The 20,653-nt window shown below is 40.2% G+C and overlaps 1 protein-coding gene across 4 annotated transcripts in view; it reads right to left on the bottom strand.

The window, feature by feature from the left end:
* The window catches only part of Pde1c (phosphodiesterase 1C), a 575,927-nt gene that overhangs the window by 342,649 nt on the left and 212,625 nt on the right, over positions 1–20,653 (bottom strand). For all 4 annotated transcript variants that reach the window (XM_085840595.1, XM_029478709.2, XM_085840594.1 and 1 more), the window contains one exon: positions 9,923–10,094. In XM_085840595.1, coding sequence (XP_085696721.1) covers positions 9,923–10,094 — 172 coding nt within the window. The remainder of the gene's footprint in view (positions 1–9,922; positions 10,095–20,653) is intronic.

Raw genomic sequence — 20,653 nt, 5'->3', positions numbered from 1 at the left:
AGCACTGTCTAAATGGACATGTGCATCTGCAAGTCTGCCACAAGCCAGAAGAGCTCCAACCTAGTATTCCTGAAGCCTAAAGACTATTCGGCCTTCCAAATCACTTTTTGCCACACGTAACAGTAATCAATAATCAGGAAACCATGGCAGGCTATGTGTGATGGGGAGGTCTAGTCGATGACTATTAACGACCACTGCATTTAAAAGAAATTCAAGCTATGAACTCTGCTCCAATCTATGGAGGGATACCACTGGTTTCTACCTAAATTCATCTCTGCATCTCCTCTGGGTACCATGAAATCTACAGGTGACCAGATCCTAGATCATCTTCTATCTCCATCGCTGCCTGCAAAACCTTTATTTTGAGGCTACATGTATAGGATAAATTTAATTCTTAAGTCTATAGCCTGGGAAGAATTACACAGTCTTTTCTGCCTCCCCAATGATCTCAAAGAACAACAAAGATGTTTACCCGTGGAATAAAACTGGAATTCCTTTGCTGTGCCAGTCCCTCAAAGCTTAATCCTGAAACCCTGACCAGGAATGGCTAGGGAATGAATGAACGGACTGTTGACACTAAAGAAACAACAAACACATGGGCACACAAAAGCCAGAGTCAGGTGGGCTATGTCTACTCTGCTGGAGATACACCACCTAATGCAACACACTGGAAACTCTGTATGTTACTTTATAGAGGGCTGTCGACAGGGTTAGCTGGTCTTGGTAGGAAGTATCTATAGGTAAACAGAATCACACTTTAAATATCTGGGAGGCGGAAGCTACCATTGCTAGTTTGGGGGTTTTTTGTTTTTGTTTTTGTTTTTGTTTTTGTTTTTTTTAATATACGGCTCACTTGTTCCCACTCAGAACTTCAAGGAAGGCTTCGCCATTCCCCTGAGCCTAACTCAGGAAGACCTTTCCATTCCCGTGTGGCTGAGGAAATGGGGGCCTTGACATAACAATATACATTCAAGCTTTCCCTCTCTCAGGCTTCCTCTGTTCTCTCCACTCCTTCCCCGGTAACACAAGACCCTGCTACCCTTGCTTACTTTACCTTCTCTCTGGCTGTCCCTAGACTTTTTCAGTTTCCCTTTTCTATACCATAGACACAAGTCTAACAGCTCCCTTAACCTATACCATTTTCCTGACTCTCCCAAGCTATTTGTCTTGCTCTACCCTTTATGACAATCCAGAGTAGACTCATTCATGGATCATCTAAGGGCAATTCACAGACGTGTTCACAGATCCACATGAGGTGGGAGAGTAGGGTACACACTGACACTGGTCCAGTTCACTGCCTGTATCTCCTGTACCAAGACAGGATACCACTGTGGCACTAAGAGAGATCCTGCTTTTTTCTTCTAGTTAGTCAAACAGCTTGCCATAATGCTATGTGAACTAGCATTTCTATTACATAAGGCATTTGGTCGCATTACTACAAGGTTAACAACCTGATTAGATCTCCTGATACAGAGAACAGACTTCAATAGCCAGTCAAGTCATGGCCACATTTTCATTCTACAGGACACAGATGTAAAGGGGTTTATTTTCTTCATTAAGAAACGTTAATTTCAGCACGCATATACATACAAAAAAGATACAGAAAGCTATTAGCACTAACATATGGTATTTTTGAGATTTTTCCAGGGGCAGGGTCCCAAATCATCAAACCAATCTGTTTGTTTACCCATCCACCCACCATTATGACTTAGCCCCAGGCCTGGTGCTGGAAAAAGAAAGGCAGTAAATAACACAGAAAAAGTGGGAAACCAGACTGAGCTTCTTTCTGTGGTGCTGCAGAGACACTGGCAACCTGACTGAAAAAGTGACAGTTGTGGTCTTCTTTCTTCCCTTCTCTGGAGAGATACCTACTACTAGTCTGGAGGCCCCACACCAACGGGATTGAAGCAGCTGATAAGTGACCAAAAAGAGCAAAATTTACATTTCTTTTATTGTCCCTTAGGCTTGGTGTAATTTGAACAGGTCCCAGAATTGCCTGACATCATCAGCCAAACCTGAGACATCACCTAGGCTCCTGACTGGGGAGAGTCAGACAGTGCTGCTACCATAGAAACGGCTGTAGCCAGGACTGAAGACTGGACCATTTGGTCAAGAACCATAGGAGAATCACAACCAGACCTACTAGTTGAGTCCAAACATTTGAGCATTTTACTTCAAGAACCTAAAGTTAACCAAATGTGATGGTGCATACCTATAATTCCAGCATACCCAGAAAGCTGAAGCAAGACATCAGAAACTTAAGACCAACATAGTGAGTCCCAAGACAGACTTAGCGATCTTAGCAAGAACTCATCTCAAAGTACAGGGTGGGGAAAATGGGGTAGGAGACCTAAATCATGGGGGGGGGGCACTATCCAAATGTGAAGCTAACAGAAGCTTCAAATGCACCCCCCTCCTTTCCCAGTAAAGTAAGAAATTCTAGAGGAAGTTCTGGCCAATTAAAAAGAAACCTTGAAAGCAACATTTTCTTCACACTCTAGGGTGCTAACAAAGCTGTAATCTTGCTACACAGGTCTCCCTCACACTGTGATATCAATCTAAAAAGTATAATTTCTGTAAAGTAGCTCTCATCCCCTACTAACAAGCAAGAATAAATGTTCTATCCTTTGATAAATGACATCAAACATGTTTAGCAAGAAAGGAATCTGGGTGTGAGCCTTGGCAAGCTGAGTTCTAACAAGCACCTCCGTGTTGGAGGCTTCTGCAGTCCACAGGATATTTCCAATGGCATTTGTACCACTGTTCTCTCTCTTGACCAGGAAATCCCCTGATGTCAAGGAGCCAATGAAATTATATTCCCAGAGCCTGAAACCATACAGTTCTGATATTAGGAAAGAAAGATAAACTCAAAAAGAGAAGGCTACCCCATAAGCTGGCTCTGTTTCTGCAGCTCAAAGATAATGTGCCCTGGTTTGAATAAGAACACACACACTCTAGGTAAGAGAGGGTCAGAGACAGGTTCCCTGGCTATAATCAAGGCATGCACATATATGTATGCATGCCTTGGGTAATAGCAATAGTCATTCTTTCAGTATTAATTTAAATTCTCCTCTGTGTTGTGTTGTTGTTGCTGTTGTTGTTGTTTTAATCCAATGCTTCTAAAGTCTACTGTAAGCAATAAAAGTATAAGAAATTGAGAAAAGTTTCAGTCTTGTAATAATACTATATCCAGTGAGAAGCAACACCATCTCATGTGAAAAATAAAAGTAAATATACAGCCTAGCCTAGGATTCCTAGGACCATGGCCTTGGAGCTGTGTCTAAGGCACAAGCTGTAAGTGACAGAGTGGCCCAGGAGAGGATACCAGAATGGCTGGATACTTTATAAAGTCAGAATTAAACACACAAGAAATATATCAGGGAAGACAATGTGAAAGGAGCTGAAGAATATGGGTGAAACCAGGAAGGGGATTTGACTCCCAGCAAAGGATGGACAGAGATGACTTAGCTGCTGTGCTGTACCTCCTCAAGCCCACTCAGGAGGCCTTAAAGACAAACCCTCATCATAAAGGTTAGCATCCACAGATAGATTCAGCATGTCTGCTATGCTCAGTACCCTTGGAACAATAGCCTTACCCATCACCAGGCCAGTTGTCCCCCACAGAATAACAAGGTCATGGTCTAAGCATGTTCCTGTAGTAAAAGATTTGACAGCAAAATATGACAATAGATGGGCACAATAGACAAGCTCCTTCTTTCCAAAACTCCCAATGCAAAGACCAAGAAGAATGCCAGGGCAGGTGATTGCTATACGCATATGTTACCAACTTTAATGAGGAAAAACTGACATCTCTAAAGATCTCCTTAGAGAAAGATGCCTTCCCAGAAAACCAACATCACTATAAACACTTCTCGATTTAAAATTTAAAATTGTGTGTGCACATATGCACATATTTAAATGTGTGTGTGTGTGTGTGTGTACATACAGGTTACAGAAGCAGAAAGGTGGCTCTTATGGGAGGAGAGGGCAGTGTAATACATTAACTGGAAGCTGAAGGAGGAAGTAATTGGTGGAAGAAAAGGAACCAGCTAAAAGAGGGATGACAGAAGAGGGAGAACAAAATGAGATTAGAGAAATGATACACATGCAAAGAAGTCATAATGAAACTCATCACTTTGACCCAAGAAAATGTTATAGATGAATAAAAATGTTTTTAAATCCTCAAATCCTTCCTTTACATTCCCTCTTGGTAAACTTGAGGATTATCAAAGACCATAGAGAAACAGAGAAATTCCCTGAAGGCAACACTAAATCGGGAAAGTAAATGCATCTGGGAGCTCATATAGGTAGCCACACATGATGATAAATCTGCACAGCCAGACTTCCCTCGAACTAACTGGGCACACTAACCCATGACTCATTGGGGGGTGGGGCTGGAACCCTTAGGGATTCAGCCACATGCCACGCCCACCATCAACTACACTGCATAATTCCTAAAAGTAATCAAGTCAGAAATTGACTTCTTGGCAGGAGTCCCTGGTAGAAAAATGACTGCCATATGCCAAAATGAGGGGTTCAATAATTTAATATGGAATGGAAAACACAACCATCCAATGGCATCTAACAAGACCTTACACTTCTCTCAGACTGAAGGGTTGGTTCCATTGGGCTCTGCTCTTGAGAACATATGCTTAATTTCCTATGTATAGAATCTAGAAAATAAATGCCAGAACCCAAATACAGACACTCTAAGTGAGAGAAGGTTATCAAGCCTTCTCTGGGGAGTATTGTCTTCCTCTTCCAAAAGCCAAACTATCCAAACCTGAGGACTCCACCCACCCTAGGAGACACAGAGTTCAAGGTAAGCAACTGAGATGACTGATACACGGGGTAGCTTCAGGACTTCTCCTGCTACTCACAATGTTGGGTCAATGCCATGCCTTACTCATATAGCACCTACAGGGCTCAGATCCTCAGGACCCAGGAACAGAAGAATAAGCTTGGGTACAAAGGGTCAATGTAACCTTAAACTGTGTTTGGAATTCTTGCAAAAGAAGGAATTGGAGGTTGTGAGACTGTTTAACCCATTTCATCCTAATAGTAATCTCTGAAGCTTGTGTTTCTGTTCAGAAGATGAGGAAACAGGGTAAACGGGCTCCACATAGGTTAAGAACTACATATTACAAATTCATGCTTGTGATATTCAAGGCCAGGATGTGTTAAATGACTTGACTTAATCATTTTCAAAGTTATGGATTAAAATCTATTTTATCTCTTGTTTCCCAAATATGTCTTCACATAAAATTGAAGGAAAGGGGAAAGAAAACAAAGGACAGAAAATAGAGGCTTTAAGACATGAAACAAACCCCAGTGGTAAGTACATTGGAACTAAAATACAATATGGATACACTAAACACTGAACCTATCTAGCTAGGCACCCAGCATTGTCCATTCTGAGATGATGAAGAGCCCAGACCTTAGGATAAGAGCTACACCATGACCCTTTCCAGAGACAGCTGGGACTTGGATTTGAACAAGAAGGAACATTGCTACCCTTCAAGCCCTGGAACTTTCTTCATAAGACTACACTGAACTCTCTGCCCCAAGACATTGAGTATCTGTCCTTCAGCATCCAGCAGAGGAGAAGATGAGGGTACTTAGGCCTAAGGTGGATTTGCACACCTCTGCTAGCCATGTGTAGCCCAGAGGGAGGAAGGATGGTTCATTCATTTTTCAAATTCTGAATGTCAAAGTCTCACTTTCAGTGTCACATTCTACTATTAGTGCTAACTAACATAAATCATGTTAACCTTTAGTGGTAGTTCCAAGCTGTTTGCAGGACGAGTTTGAGGTAGAAAATCGGGGAACTTACCGTGAATCTAAATTGGATGCTTTCAATTTATTTCAATCTCACCTTGTTATTTAAGGTGAGATTCCAACTGGACCTGACATAGAATCCTAGCTTTCCCCTGTCTACTGCCATTAGTAACAGCCAACACCGAAGTAAGCATTCCTATTAGTCTGTATTTGAATTTAGCCCAAATCATAGGCTCCACCTCCCTGAGACAGTTTCTTCTTCTCTGACATAGTACCATTGTTATACTTTTATTGCTATGATAAAACACCATCATGAAGGCAACTCAGAAATGACAGTGTTTAATTTGACTTATGATTTCAGAGGGTTGGAGTCCATGATGGTAGAGTGAAGGAAGAGCTGAGAGCTCACATATTGATCCTCAACTATGAAACCGCAAGAATGGTATAAGTCTTTTAAAGGCTCAAAATCCACCCCTCAGTGACATACGTCCTCCATCTAGGCCACATCTTCTAACTGTTCCCAAACAGTTCAACCAAATACGAAGCAAGTATTCAAGTAAATGAGCCCATTGGGTCCACTCTCCTTCAAACTACCAGAAACAGGCCTCATCTTTTGGGTTGGTTGTAAGCTTAAAGTAGAACATCCCCTCACTAGTGAGAACTCACTCCACACACTTAAGAAAAATAGTGAAAAGCTCTTCAATAATATCATCATCTGGCTCTGGTTAAGGTCCAAAGGGGAGCTGACTTTAAAGATCTCATATATATATATGTGTGTGTGTGTGTGTGTGTGTGTGTGTGTGTGTGTGTGTGTGTTACCTTCGGCTTATGATTCCATATATGCAAGTCTGGCCACATAGGCTTATAATTTACACATCAAAGATATTGCCATAATTGTTGTTTAAGTATGCCAATGTCATTCTTTTTCACATAGTAATTATCCAGGGTCATCTTGCCTACTTGGCAGAATTATGCTTTTCTCTTTCTTCCTTTTCCTTCCTTCCTTCCTTCCTTCCTTCCTTCCTTCCTTCCTTCCTTCCTTCCTTCCTTCCTTCCATCTGCTTCTGCTTTTCTTTTTTTTTGTTTTTTGTTTTTTTGTTTTTTTGAGACTGGGTTTCTCTGTGTAATAGCCATAGCTGACCTGAACTCACTTTGTAAAGCAGACTGGCCTCAAACTCAGAAGGATTGGCCTTCCTCTGCATCCTGAGTGCAGGGATTAAAGGTATGCACCACAACACAACTATGCTTTTCTTAAGAAGAGCACCAGGAGCTTTATGACAGGCCAGAATTTAATGATGGTTGCCACCCTGCATTGTTCTGTTGAGTTGCCCATTACAGGTGTGTTCTGTGATAGAGAAATGGGTCTAATGGCTGGTTGTAAGTTATGTGTGCCTCCTTCTGTTAGGAGAATGGAACAATAGCTGGTCAATCCTGATGAAAATTTGTACCCCAGCAACCTAAATATTCCTTATCTCTAACATGCTTGGCTAGCAGACTAATTATCTTTGTTGTATTTATTGCTCCCTTAGCTAATGTTTACTTGGTATGACTTAATGTCTTCTAAGCAAGTCTATTAGCAAATCTTCTATAACATCAATTCTATATTTTAAGTTTCTTCTACATCAGAGCCATGCCTGACAGTATGAGGATATTTGTTATTGTAACAATGAGCCTGGGACAAACCAAAACATACACACTTGTGAAACTTTTCTGAAAAGATCCATACTATTCATAGATGAGAGCTGATATTCAAACTGTCAGCAACATGGAACATCTATGAGGAGTCAAAGAGCACGGAGGTCTTCTTGAGGACTTGGCACATATTGCCATTGTAGTTTGGATCTTGTTTGATAATAAGGGTTGACAACCATATTTCATGGCTGTAAATTCCAAAATGGAGAAAAAGAAGCTAACAATCAGAGCTATCACTTATTCTGAAGCATTCAGTAATGACACTAAAGAGTTCTTGGGAGGATAAGTCCTGACAGTTCCTGGGCAGCATGAATTTCTTCTCAGCAAACAAGACCCCACAGGACCTCAGGTGAAAACTCCCAACTGTGCCTGTTTCCCTGAAGTTCAAAATTATGTGAATATATGGTAGATTTTCTCCTAAGACATAGATATTGTGAATCAACAAGTCTCATATTTCCAGGGTACATACACTCCAGCAAGCATTATTTAAACTTCATCTATAATTTCTTCCTTTCTTTGAAATTCAAAATGCATTTTAAAAAACTAGCATTATCAACAGGTAACCTGATACTGATTAATTACTAATTGATAAATAAACTGAGTATTTTGGTATGCTTGACAATTTATATGCAAAAAAGAAAAATCTCACCACTGATCCTGATATTCACAAGTAACAGCTGTACAAGTTGTTTCTTCAACATCGCCACAGCAATCAACCATCTTTGTAAGGAAGAGTGCATAATAGCATTCAGAACACCAAAAAAAGATTGGCTGATGACAATGAATTTCTAACCTCAACTGGTACAAAGGTGGAATAATTGTGCCTCCTCTTCCATTGCTACTATGTTAAGTTATACGAAGTACCAAAAATAAGTTCCCACCTTAATAATTTATCACTTAATCTCCTTCATAAATGAAGATGTTGGCCCAGGCTACAACCAGAAAATCAGGTTTAAAAAGAAAGAAAGAAAGAAAGAAAGAAAGAAAGAAAGAAAGAAAGAAAGAAAGAAAGAAGAAAGAAAGAAGAAAGAAAGAAAGAAAGAAAGAAAGAAAGAAAGAAAGAAAGAAACCTTCAATCACTATACACTTTCTTTTTAAAGGCTCGAGGAACTATAAGAAGAATGGGTAATGGTAATGAAGATGAACACACAAATCAGATGGTCCTGTGAGAGTATCCCTTCAGTTGGCAATGGTAAAAGACAATGAGCCTCTTTTCAGATGGAGGAACTGGTTATGGATACACTGTATATGAGGAGTCAGGCTCCAGGGCAAGATTTCAGGAACTAAGAAAGCCAGTCAACATTCTTGCTTTACTGCTGTCATTTGCAGAAAAGTGCAGGTTTACAGAGAGAGCTTATCTTTATTTTAAAAAAATCTCAGGATGCAATAATTAACCCCTTTATGGGAATAAGAAGATTATTTGCCTACAGCTCTTGCTTCCCCAATGTAGCCATCATGTTGCATAAAGAAATCCAAACAAAACTCCTATTCACACTTCTGTTCAGACTCATCTATAATTCAGTCTACATAAGAACCTGCACACAATGAAATGGCTCTAACTAAGCCATTACACACATTATGTCTATGCAAAAGATAGCTCATTTAAAAAACATTTCATGGAGTCTAAGAATTGCCTAGAGTGGAATTTGTATATTCCACTTGCTATTTGGACAATAGAACAGTTTATGGTGACCAGAAAAGTAGGACCAGTAAAGTTACTATAGCAGAAAAGGAGGAAAGGAAATTAGAAGAATTATGAGATATCAATTTCTGATACAATAACACTGGATGTTGCAAGGCCCACTCATAAAAAACATAAATCCCATTTCATAACACACTCATACCCAGATTAACTTTTATTATAATGGATAAGAAGATAATAGATAGAGTTGTAATGAAAATGGAGAATACAGTTTAAAAAAAAACTGAAAAAGTCCTTTCCAGGGAGATGCCAGTCTAAGGGACCAGGAGCAGAGCAGCCAGCCATCTGGAGAACGACACAAGATTGCATTTCATTTACCTTAGTGATAGAGCTTACGTCTCTACCAAGCAGAAACCTCCCCCAAGCAAGAGACAACAAAGGCACAGGGTTGAATGAATCACAACACATGCTTTATCTCTGTGCATTTATCCAAATGCATTATTATCCTTTGAAGCAAAAGCATCATTAGCCCAATTCAAGCTGCTGACGTCACTGAGTCCTAAACCTTGGCACTGAAATGTCAATAGCAATTAACTACCAACAGAAATAAACCATAGACTTGATATTCACTACATCTGTGAAAGTTACATGGGAGTCCAGTTAGTATTAATTCCAAAAATCCTTCATCATTGCTAATTCATACAGTATAGAGAAACAGCCATTTGCTGCCCCCTGAGTAGGGAGCCAAATGGACTGAGACAACTCTCAAAACCATTAAGAAAGAACAAACTGGATTATCATCCACCAAACCTGAAAGATGTCTTCACCAAAGCTTCTGGGCTATCCAGCTGTGGCAACTCATCTGCCAGAATTTCTTCTGGGGGTCGGGTGTCCTGGACAATTGTTGGCCGTGGTTTCTCCTTAACATTCCCAGTGAGCCCATCAATGAGGGAGTTCCACAGGCAGTTCTGTGACTTAGACCCTAAGGATGAAAGAGAAATGGGCAAATGAGTCACAGCTGTGCCCTTCATTCCCACCCAGGATATGCAAGGCAGAGAAGGAAGTTTAGACATCTCTCATCAACACCTACATCACGGGGCTCCATGAGTAGATACTCAGCAGGCAATTTGTGGATAAATAAGGGATCTTTTTATTTGTATGCAGAAGACAGACTAGCAGTAAATATACAGAATTACAGTTGAACATCACAGGCATCCTGTTTCAGTGCAGAGGGATCAGCTCCACGTGTTGGGTAATAGCACCTGTATCCATGAAGATGTCTATTCAGGGATTTCCAGGCACAAGTCTCCCCTATGAGTTGAGCTGGCCAGAGACCAGGTTTTAACATGCCATTCTAAAAAGATACCCATTCAAAGAGTGCCCACTCTAGGAATTACAAGTCACTATCAAGCTGTCCATTTCTTCTGCAATATTAAGATTTTGGAAAGGCTATTTTGCAATATTTATTTATTGACACTCCAGTTTAAAAACACATCAGATATGTCAGCTAAGTGTGAAAGGTGAACATCAGGTGGAAATGATGTTATAAGTGTAGAGGTGAATTAGACAAATGTGGTGGATTGAATATGCTTGTCCCAAGGAGTGGCACAATTAAAACCACCACACCAAAAGATGTCAATATCAACATGATAATGTGTAATAATATGATAAAAATATCTCTTACATTCAAAGGGACTAGAAGTTTTTGCTGGACCTCACAGCCAGAATTAATAATACACCTTGAGGTCATTTAAGACTTAAGACTGGCTTGCTATATACTCAAACTGTTGTTTATATATACTTGCTATATACTCAAAATGTGTTTTTGAGGGAAAAATATAACAACCAACCTTACTTGCCTTGGAATTTTCATGTCATCAATTTTTCCAATCTAAACTAAAGCATGGCTGGGATCTTAAGTTTGATACTCTTGTATACCCATATCAGAGAGTGATACATATATGCATGTACATCATGATAATCATTTGCTGAAAACAGAAAATAAAATGAAAGCAGCCTTATATCATTAATATCCATCATAAATATTGGTTGCAACATATGAATATTGCCTGATAAACAATGATGATTATAATAGTGTTTATTATCTGGGTCTGCTTGGGTCAGTTTGAATCAGTGACTTAATCTCTTATAAAATTTTGTAAACTATTCCTTATTCTTTCTCTGGTATGATTCTTTCTGTGCTGTTCAATTAAAGAGAGAGCAAAGCCTTTTGTTACAGACACACCCATAGGCACACTCATGTGCACAAAGACAGAGCCAGGAACAGATAGATCCACAAGACAGCATTCAGCAGGCATAGATTCAGACTTATAACAGACGGGCAACAACAGAAGATGGGGGGAAGGCAGGGGGAGACACCAAATCTGGGTTCGCTTTTGGATAAATTACACCGAGTAGAAGTGCTTAATAATTTCTTTTCAATAATGCAACACTGACACATTATAAGTGATTCTAAGTTTATTATTAATGCATTCAAACCAAAGTACTGAAAGAACACAGCCTTGGTGGGATGTGACAAAATGTTCCTTTACCTCTTCTTCTTTTTTCTTTTCCTTTTATTGGATATTTTCTTTATTTACATTTCAAATGTTATCCCCTTTTCAGGTTGCCCTTCTGGAGGCCCCTATCCCATACACCCTCCTCCTGCCTCTATGAGGGTACTCCCCCCACCCACTCCTACCTTCTTACCCTGGCATTCCCCTATACTGGGCATCAAACCTCTTCTAGCTCTTCCATAACAACATAGATCCCTGCCTATTAAGCATGGTTGTATCTTCTGGAAACTCTGTACTTTGACATCTGCCCACTTGTATGTGCCCAACACAGCCAACTTCATCACTTTCCTTGGCCTCCTGGCCCTGATCATCCACTAGCACCCAGGGTCATCCAACTTCCTTTTTATTGGGCTTTCATGCTCCTGACCTCTATTCACTGCCCTAATAACCCTAACCCTAATCACCCAGGAAACAGGTCATATAGAATTAAATCTAAGCTACCTTTCACAGACACCATTCCCCAATCCTGTGCCTTGTTCCCTGAACTCACTTATTCCTCCCACAGAGACTCAAATCATGGCTCCTACTCACAGTACCTCCTCCTTCTGCATCTGTCCCATGATCCATTGCTTCTTCATATGGCCACAATATGATCAATGAGTATAAAAACAATTATCTATACAATGCCAGTTCTCTCTTAATCCGTTGACTTCATCATTCTAAAGAAATAAATTAAAACAGTTGAAACACAGCTCATCATGGAGTAATGGTTTTTATATTTGCACCAAGACACTGTAAGGTAGGCCTGCCTTGCTTCCATAGAATTGCATTCATCTGGTTTGGCTTTTAACACTCCACCCACACAGAAGGAATACCATTCTAATTCAACAAAGCCTATTGATGGAACATGAGTAATGTACAGGGAGGAGTCTGAGACAACACTAGCTATGACCACGCTGCAACAGGAAGGTAGAGAATAGGTATGTGTGCACATAGAGACACTTAGCTTTTTGAAGACCTTAAGCAGCCCCTTGCATCCCACCATAGAATTAATGTTGGCTTGCTATGCCTGAAGGGTGGCTCTGTTATGAAGAGCAGAAGAATGTCATACATCTGAGGGAAAGTACCTTCCTGAACCTTTATCAAGGACACACATGACAGTGAAAAGTTCTATTACTAACCATCACCATCCATGATGATCCCCTTGGAGTGTCCATTCAAACTACTCTTACATCAGTCAAGAGCACATTAGGAACAGGAAACAGACTCATAAGCCCCTGGAATACAGGACAATTTTGAAGCCCTAACCATATAGCTTAATATGATCTGGTTTTATTAATGGAGTCTGGTTCTATGTTAATTATATGTTAATGAAGTTCTGGTACCAGGAGAAAGAACAAGAATAGCAGCTGCTACGTAAAGGTCTTACAATCAACTTCCTGGGCATTTTCCTCCATTCCTTCATTTTCTCGTTCAATATACATGAATTAAATTTCATCAGTGACCCAGGTCCCATTCCAGACCCCACCATAGAGAGATGAATGAAGAGTTAGGGATGTGAAAGGAAGTATTGAAAATCTTCAGTGGATCCAAGTTATAGCTCCTACCAGTCTTCTGTTAAATTTACTAGTTTGTCTTCGTAGCTCTGACCATTAACAATACATAGCAATACACCATAGCTAGGGAGCAACAAGGTATTGTAGGAAACCAAAGAAGGTTCACCTACTCAGCTTTGGGGACCTGGAAGAGCAACAAGGAAACGTGACACAGGACATGAATCTCAGGCCACAGCAGTACTGCAGCTAATAGGAAAGGATGCTGCAGCAGTTCAAAGACACAACAGAGCCACCCACTGAGGCTGGAGCAGAGACAGGATTGCTGTCTAGAGGAAAATCCAAAGGCCTCTTAGGGCCTTGAATAAAATGGTCAAAACCATAGTAGTCTATCTTCTCTTCAGGGAGCAGGCTGCTACACTGTAGGGCAGGATTAGAGGAAGGTCCGCATGAAGGCATGGGGCATTAAAGTGAGGCATGTTATTTTTAAGCAAAATAGCAAAGCTTTATAGATACAGATGACTAATCTTAAGAATAAACAAACTAATAAAATACAAGTTCATTTGCAGTCATCAGGGAATTCATAATATCTATCATTTTGTCGAATCAAAAGAATCATAAAACGCAAGCCACCCTCTGTACGGGTCCCCAGGGGATATCCAAATGGTATCTTCAAAAACCCGAACCAGCAAATAAGGTCACAATGACAGGCTTAAGGGCAGAGACAGTAAGTCACTAAATAGGACTCACTTAACTTTCATTACCAACTCCCAGCTCATCTGCCTTCCTCCCTTAAAGGAAAAAAAAATTACATGAAAAAAAAAAAAAATACATGAAATTCCCCAGCTTTCCTTGCTGCTGTAGCTAGCTTTGTGTTGCAATTCTGCTCCAATTAATTATAATTGGAAATGCCTGAGGCTATCCTGAGAATACTTTCATCCCTTTAAACTTCACCTTTCCCTCCTTTCTCCTCTTCATTTCGTCTTCCTGCTGAAAGGTGACAATAGTATTTGAGCTGCAGCAGCCATCTTGTTAGCATGGGGTGATAAGCATCAGGACAAAAACCTCCATCTTGCAAAGGTAGTTTGGAAAAAAAAATCAAGTAGAAGCAATAGGAAGTGGTGGATGATTAAGTTGAGGTGATAAAGAAACACTATTAAGGAAAAGCGCTAGTCTTTGAAATGAATAGTTTTGTGGATATCCTGTGCCGCTCACCCAACCCAGGTTATCACCACTTTCATTATCTTGAACTTATTTTATACCCTGAAATTAAAGAAAACAGATGGGTAACATGATTTTTGCCTACAGAAAAAACAAGAACCTTATCAAATGAAATACAACTAATTACTTTCTTGCAGATACTGACAAGTCTTGACAGTTTTATGACTATTAAGCAAATTCATTTCTGCTCTCCTGCTGGTCTTAATTATCTGTCTGCCTTAGGATTTGCTGTGCTGGATACCTACCCTGCGTCACTATGACAGGATGCCTGATATAAAGGACATAAGGTAGAAAAGATTTATTTTGGCTCATGGTTTTTGTAGCATTCATCCATCACAGCAAAGAAGGCATTAAAAAAAAAAAAAAGAACTTACATCATGGCAACGGGAAGAAGAGAGAATGAAATATAGGAAGAAACCAGGACAAAATATAGCTCCCAGTTACATAGCCCTAGTGACCAATTCCTCCAACAAGGGACCACCTTCCTTCATATGCCCCATAATGTCACTAAATTGTCTATCAGGAGATACATTAAGTCCCTATGATGTAATTGTTTCTGTAAGCACACCACAGTCACACCCAGAGTTTTTTGACTCGTGTACCAGACATCCATCAACCTGATCAAGTTGACAATTAAGATGAAGCATTGTGTGTTCCAAATAATTGAAATATTTTCCTGGTTTCTTTAACAACTAAATCAACTCACCAACACATTTGTGTGCTGTTAAAGATATTAGCCTTTAGCAACTCCAAAGGAGCCAAGCTACCCATGGCTAATATTTGCTGCCCTCACTTGAGGAATTCTGTTATAATTAGGCTACTACCACCTACCGGCCACTTGAATTACCTGCAATGTATTCATATTCTAAACATCTGTGCCACTGAACAATACTTCCAAATGGAAATAACTCTATATGCTGATTAAAGATATATTTAATTGAGGGTGATATGCATAAAATGTATATTTTATTCTGTCTCCAGTAAGAAACAAGAAGAAATTTTAAAAGGATCAAAACCTATGTAAATAATATAGTGGATGAAATAGTAATAGAGAAATTAGGGTAGATATGAAAGGATTATTTTACATTGATAAATATTTTATATTGTTGAACTGTGTAAGTTAATATTAAAATAAATAGATTCTAAAATTGTATACAAACATAAACATATGAATATATATATATATATATATATATATGTAAAATGATAGCTGTAACTGAACTTAAGAGTGAGCCAATGTCTTCTGACAATTACAGAATAATGCATGCCTAGAGAAATTTTAAAGTCCTTGTGGTACTGGAACTTAAACCCAGGATTCTATACCTGCTAGTCAAGAAGCCTACTACCAAGTCATTCTACCTGCTCTAAGAGATCAATTCTAAGGATACATACAAACATACTCTAGAATGAATTTTTAGACTTGGTGGGAGCCATGAGACCGTAATCCTAAATTGCATCATACGTAGGCTACAGAAAATTAACATGTGGAATTAAATTTAAATTTAATTAAAATTTAAATGCTGGAAATGAAAGCTTTTATTTCAGAAGGAAAAATCACACAGAAAAAAAATGGTCAAGGAAGAGAAGAGGCATGTGGCTCTCTCAGTATGAACACATGGTCACATTCAGGAGACATTGAGAACATGTTTGATGACCAATTTGATTAGTAAAAAGATAACTATTATTCAGAAAGGAAAGAAAACACAAAAATAAAATGTGAGCAAAATTAGTTTCAATTTTTAAAGTAAAACATATATCATATCACAGGCAACATAGTGAAGAATCACAGGAAATACAGTAAGAGGAAGACCAAGCATGGCCAAGTACATCCAGGAGTTCCCATCAGTGTCAACAGGTTTCTGCTTTTCAAAAACAGCATTTGAACCTCTGCCCTGTATTCATGTACTAGACATGTCTCTTCCAGACAATTCAATAATATTCCTGAGTTACCCTATCTTAGTCTCCTGCCTCACTTGCCACCTAACCCTGAGAAGTCCTATCTGAAGTATACTTTTCAAATAAAAGCCAAGACATTTGGACACTCCCCATCTTAGTCTCACATAATCAGGGTGATTGTCATCTAGACCTACCCAAAGGTCAGATACTGAAGCATCTCTCATACTCCAGAACCCATTTCAGACAGGCCAATCTAAGCCTGCTGACCCTACCTCACCTGTTCCTTCCCAGGAAAGCCACAGTGAGGCTCTTGGCCACACAGACTTGCATCTTCCTGTCAATGACTAATCCAAGCACTTCCCATGTGGCCCCAGAGTATGACGCATCTTCCTCTCTTCTCGCGGGATCTGTGTGCCTAACTATGTTTTCAAGGTCACTCCTCTGATGACCTCTTAAGTAAATCAATGATATAAATAAAATGTATCAAAAATAGGTCAAGTAGGGCTAGATTCTAGAAAGATCATCAGAGGAGTTATTAATTTTCTGAATTAACTCTCAGAAATGGTTTCTGAGGGCTTTCTATGCATGGGCACCAGATAGTTCCTCTGTGGGTCAAGAATCCCTAGAGGAAAGCTGGAAGAAAAGTACCAGGGGAGGTTCCCAACAGGCCCCACTAGAAGCAAACCCACGCCCAGTACATAGAGTATCCACAGTATAGTCTCCAGGGGGCACTGCCTGGAAAGTCTTCTCTGACAAAATGAAAACTAAAACTCCCCCCACTCCAATTTATTTTAGGCTGCTTTGAAAGCATGAAATGCTCCTGACTAAATAGAGACAAAAATACAGAAACAAAATCACATGAGTCTCTTCCAATAATATCAAAAGCCCCATGAGGGAGATCACAGGTAAACTAAGCCTTCAGGATACCAAAAATAGTGTGGCTCAGGTGCAGGAGGCAAGCAGCTCCACTGAGCCCACTCCATCTCATCTGCTCCTCCTGCTCCCAAACCCAGCTGTGTGCTCCTCTGCCTTCTTCCCTATATGGTACCTACCCATTTTCCTACACTCTCCTGTGTCCCTGACATACCTCCTTCCTCTTACTCAACAATGACAGCTTGTCGTGTATTCCATAACCCTTCCAGATGGTCTGTAAATCCACTTGACTTGTAAGCTCTATTAGCAGTTATCTGTAGCCTTAAACACAGTAGGAGAAGGAGCAGTCAGGTTCCAATGTGTCACCATCCAGTACTCACAATGAGCTGAGAAGTGCTAAGATACTAATGGGAATTGCCTTAGTGACCATCGGACCAATGCTTCCTCAAAACGCTGTTAAACACTAGCATGTTTTGTGTCCAAAGATTGAAAATCTTGGATCATAGTGAGGGGAAAGAAACCTAAGTGTTTTAACCCAATATTTTCACTTCCTTCATCCTCTGAGATACAACACAGTGTTTACACTGTCACATAAGAGAAAACACAGATACACAACGTAGATCAAGAAGAACGGTCCATGCTTCAGAAGGTCTTTTATAAGGAGAACAAAATTCACTGGGGACATTTCAAGCCTCAAGGAAGCAGTTTGTAGCTTTTAGGGAAGGGAGCTCAGGTACAGGGAGCAGGAAGCATGCAGGGTAAGTTTAATGGACTGAGCAAAGACAAGGGCACAAGCAAACGAGAAGAATGTAAATCAGGGGTAGCCACAGATCACTTTATAGTGTGTCTAACAGGCATCCGAACATACTGTCTGCAGGAGGAGCCCTGGGTAATATGGTGATTCTGTTTCATTCTGATAAGCAACTTATCAGCTTGGGTCTGAGTAAACAATGTATACAATCTGTTGTTACACACTGAGAATTTGGTCTTGCAAAAACACAAAGAAGGGAGGAAATGTAATTCTCCAGAAAGAAAAGGGAAAGTGCCTTTGTATCCATCCTCCTCTTGGGATGAAGTTCCTCTGTGGAACGGACTTTACTCACTAAAACTGAAGGGATGGTACATAAAGCAGAAAAAAAAAGAGCAAACTGAAAGAGCTAAGCCCCTGACTCTACCAAATCCTACAGCTCTCTCTAAAAGCCTGTAACACCTGTAATATCCCCCCAGACAATCCCCTTTTGAGCTTTATTCTTAAGATCAGTTTAAGTAACTTTACAAAGAAAGGTGCTTCGTACAAAAAGCACACATACTGAAATCTAGGGTCCACATATGTGAGAAATGTGTAGATTTTGTCTTTGAGTCTCAATTACTTTTGTCCCTAGTTTAATCCATTCTTTGAAAATGTGAAGATTTCCTTTTTCTTTCCATTGGCATAAACTCTCAGTGTGTATATGTGTTACAGGAAACATTTCTCTAACGATAGACATCTAAAGTGGTTCTGATTTTCAACTATTGCGAATCCTGAAGCAATCAACAGGGAAGGATAAATATCTCTGTAGGGGACACAGGTGCTGTAAAAGAGGAAATTGAGGAAACAAGTGAAGAGACTTTGGGGGAGGGGCAAAGTAAGGAAGGATGTAAACACAGTACTCACACATGAAATTTTTTTAAAAAGTAAAAATTAAAAAGACAGGACTCTGTGCCAGGCTGTAGTCCTTTAGGTACATAGCCAGGCATGGTTGTATACAGGGCTACTTTTCATTTTTATGTAACATCTACATTGATTTCTATAAGAGCTGCAAAAGCTCACTCTCCTTACAGTATATATGGCTCCTCTTTTCCTACATTCTTGCCAGCATCTTCTGTCATTTGTTTCGCTGATGACAGTTCTTACGGAGGTGATGTGGAATCTCAAAGCAGTTTGACTGCATCTCCCTAATGGCTAGGGATGTTGAGCACTTTTCTAGGTATTTGTTGGCCAGTTGTATATTCTCTTTTGAAAACTGTCTATCCTGATCAGTATTCCATTTACTCACTGGGAGCTTTTTTTTTTCCCCTGGTATTTTTTTTTCTAATTTTTTATTGGTTATTTTATTTATTTACATTTCAAATGTTATCTCCCTTCCCAGTTTACCCTCCACAAACCCCCTATCCGATCCCCCTCCTCCTGCTTCTATGAGGGTGCTCCCACTTATGCCTTGCTGCCCTAGCATTCCCCTACAGTAGGGCATTGAGCCTTCACAGGACCAAGGGCCTCCCTTCCCATTGATGCCAGATAAAGCCATCCTCTGCTACATATGCAGCTGGAGCCATGGGTCCCTCCATGTGTACTCTTTGGTTGTTGATTTAGTCACCGGGAGTTCTGGGAGGTCTGATTGGTTGATATTGTTGTTCTTCCTATGGTGTTGCCTCTTCAGTCCTTCCCCCCAATTCCTCCATTGGGAACCCTGTGCTCAGTCTGATGATTGGCTGCAAGCATCTGCATCTGTGTTGGTAAGGCTCTGGCAGAGCCTCTCAGGAGACAGCGATATCAGGTGCCTGTCAGCAAGCACTTCTTGGCATCAGCAATAGTGTCTTGGTGGCTGATATGGGATGGATCTCTAGGTGGGGCAGTCTCTGGATGGCCTTTCCTTCAGTCTCTGCTCCACTCTTTGTCCCTGTATTTTCTCTAGACAGGAACAATTCTGGGCTAATATTTTTGAGATGAGTCAGTGGCCCCATCCCTCAACAGGAGGCTGTGCCTAACCTCTAGATGTGGTCTCTACAGGCTCTCTCTCCCCTTTGTTAGGTATTTCAGCTAATGTCATTGGTTCCTGGGAGCCTCTTGCTTTCCTGACATCTGGGACTTTCTGGTGGCTACTCCCAATTCCCCGTCCTCCATTGCTATACACGTCTGTTCAATTTCCTGACCCTCTGTACATCTCCCCAGTCTCCTCCCACACCTGATTCTGGCCCCCTTTTATCCCCTCCCCTCTTCTCTTCCTCCCAATTCCCTCCCACCCTCTACCACCCATGATTATTTTGTTCCCTCTTCTAAGTAGGACTGAAGCATCCAAACTTTGGTCTTCCTTCTTCTTGAGCTTTCTATGGTCTGTGAGTTGTATCGTGGGTATTCCAAGCTTTTTTCTTAATATCCATGTATCAGTGAATGCATACCTTGTGTGTTCTTTTGTGACTGGGTTACCTCACTCAGGATGATATTTTCTAGTTCCATCCATTTGCCTAAGACTTTCATGAAGTCATTGCTTTTAATAGCTGAGTAGTACTCCATTGTGTAAATGTACATTTTCTCTATTCATTCCTCTGTTTGAGGGACATCTGGGATGTTTTCCTGGTATTTAATTTAGGCAGTTCTTTGTGTATTTTAGATATTAACCCACTGTCTGACATTTAGTTGGACAAATATTTTTCATGGCAGTTTTTTTTTTGTTCTTCTTTATAAAATCATTTTAACTTCACTTAATCCCATTTGCCAATTCCTC

Source organism: Mus caroli, unplaced genomic scaffold (genome assembly GCF_978045245.1).
Source record: "Mus caroli unplaced genomic scaffold, Mus_caroli_1 scaffold_7, whole genome shotgun sequence".
Taxonomy (NCBI): Eukaryota; Metazoa; Chordata; class Mammalia; order Rodentia; family Muridae; genus Mus; species Mus caroli.
Note: the sequence above shows the minus strand (reverse complement) of the source record. Positions and strands in the feature narration are given on the sequence as shown.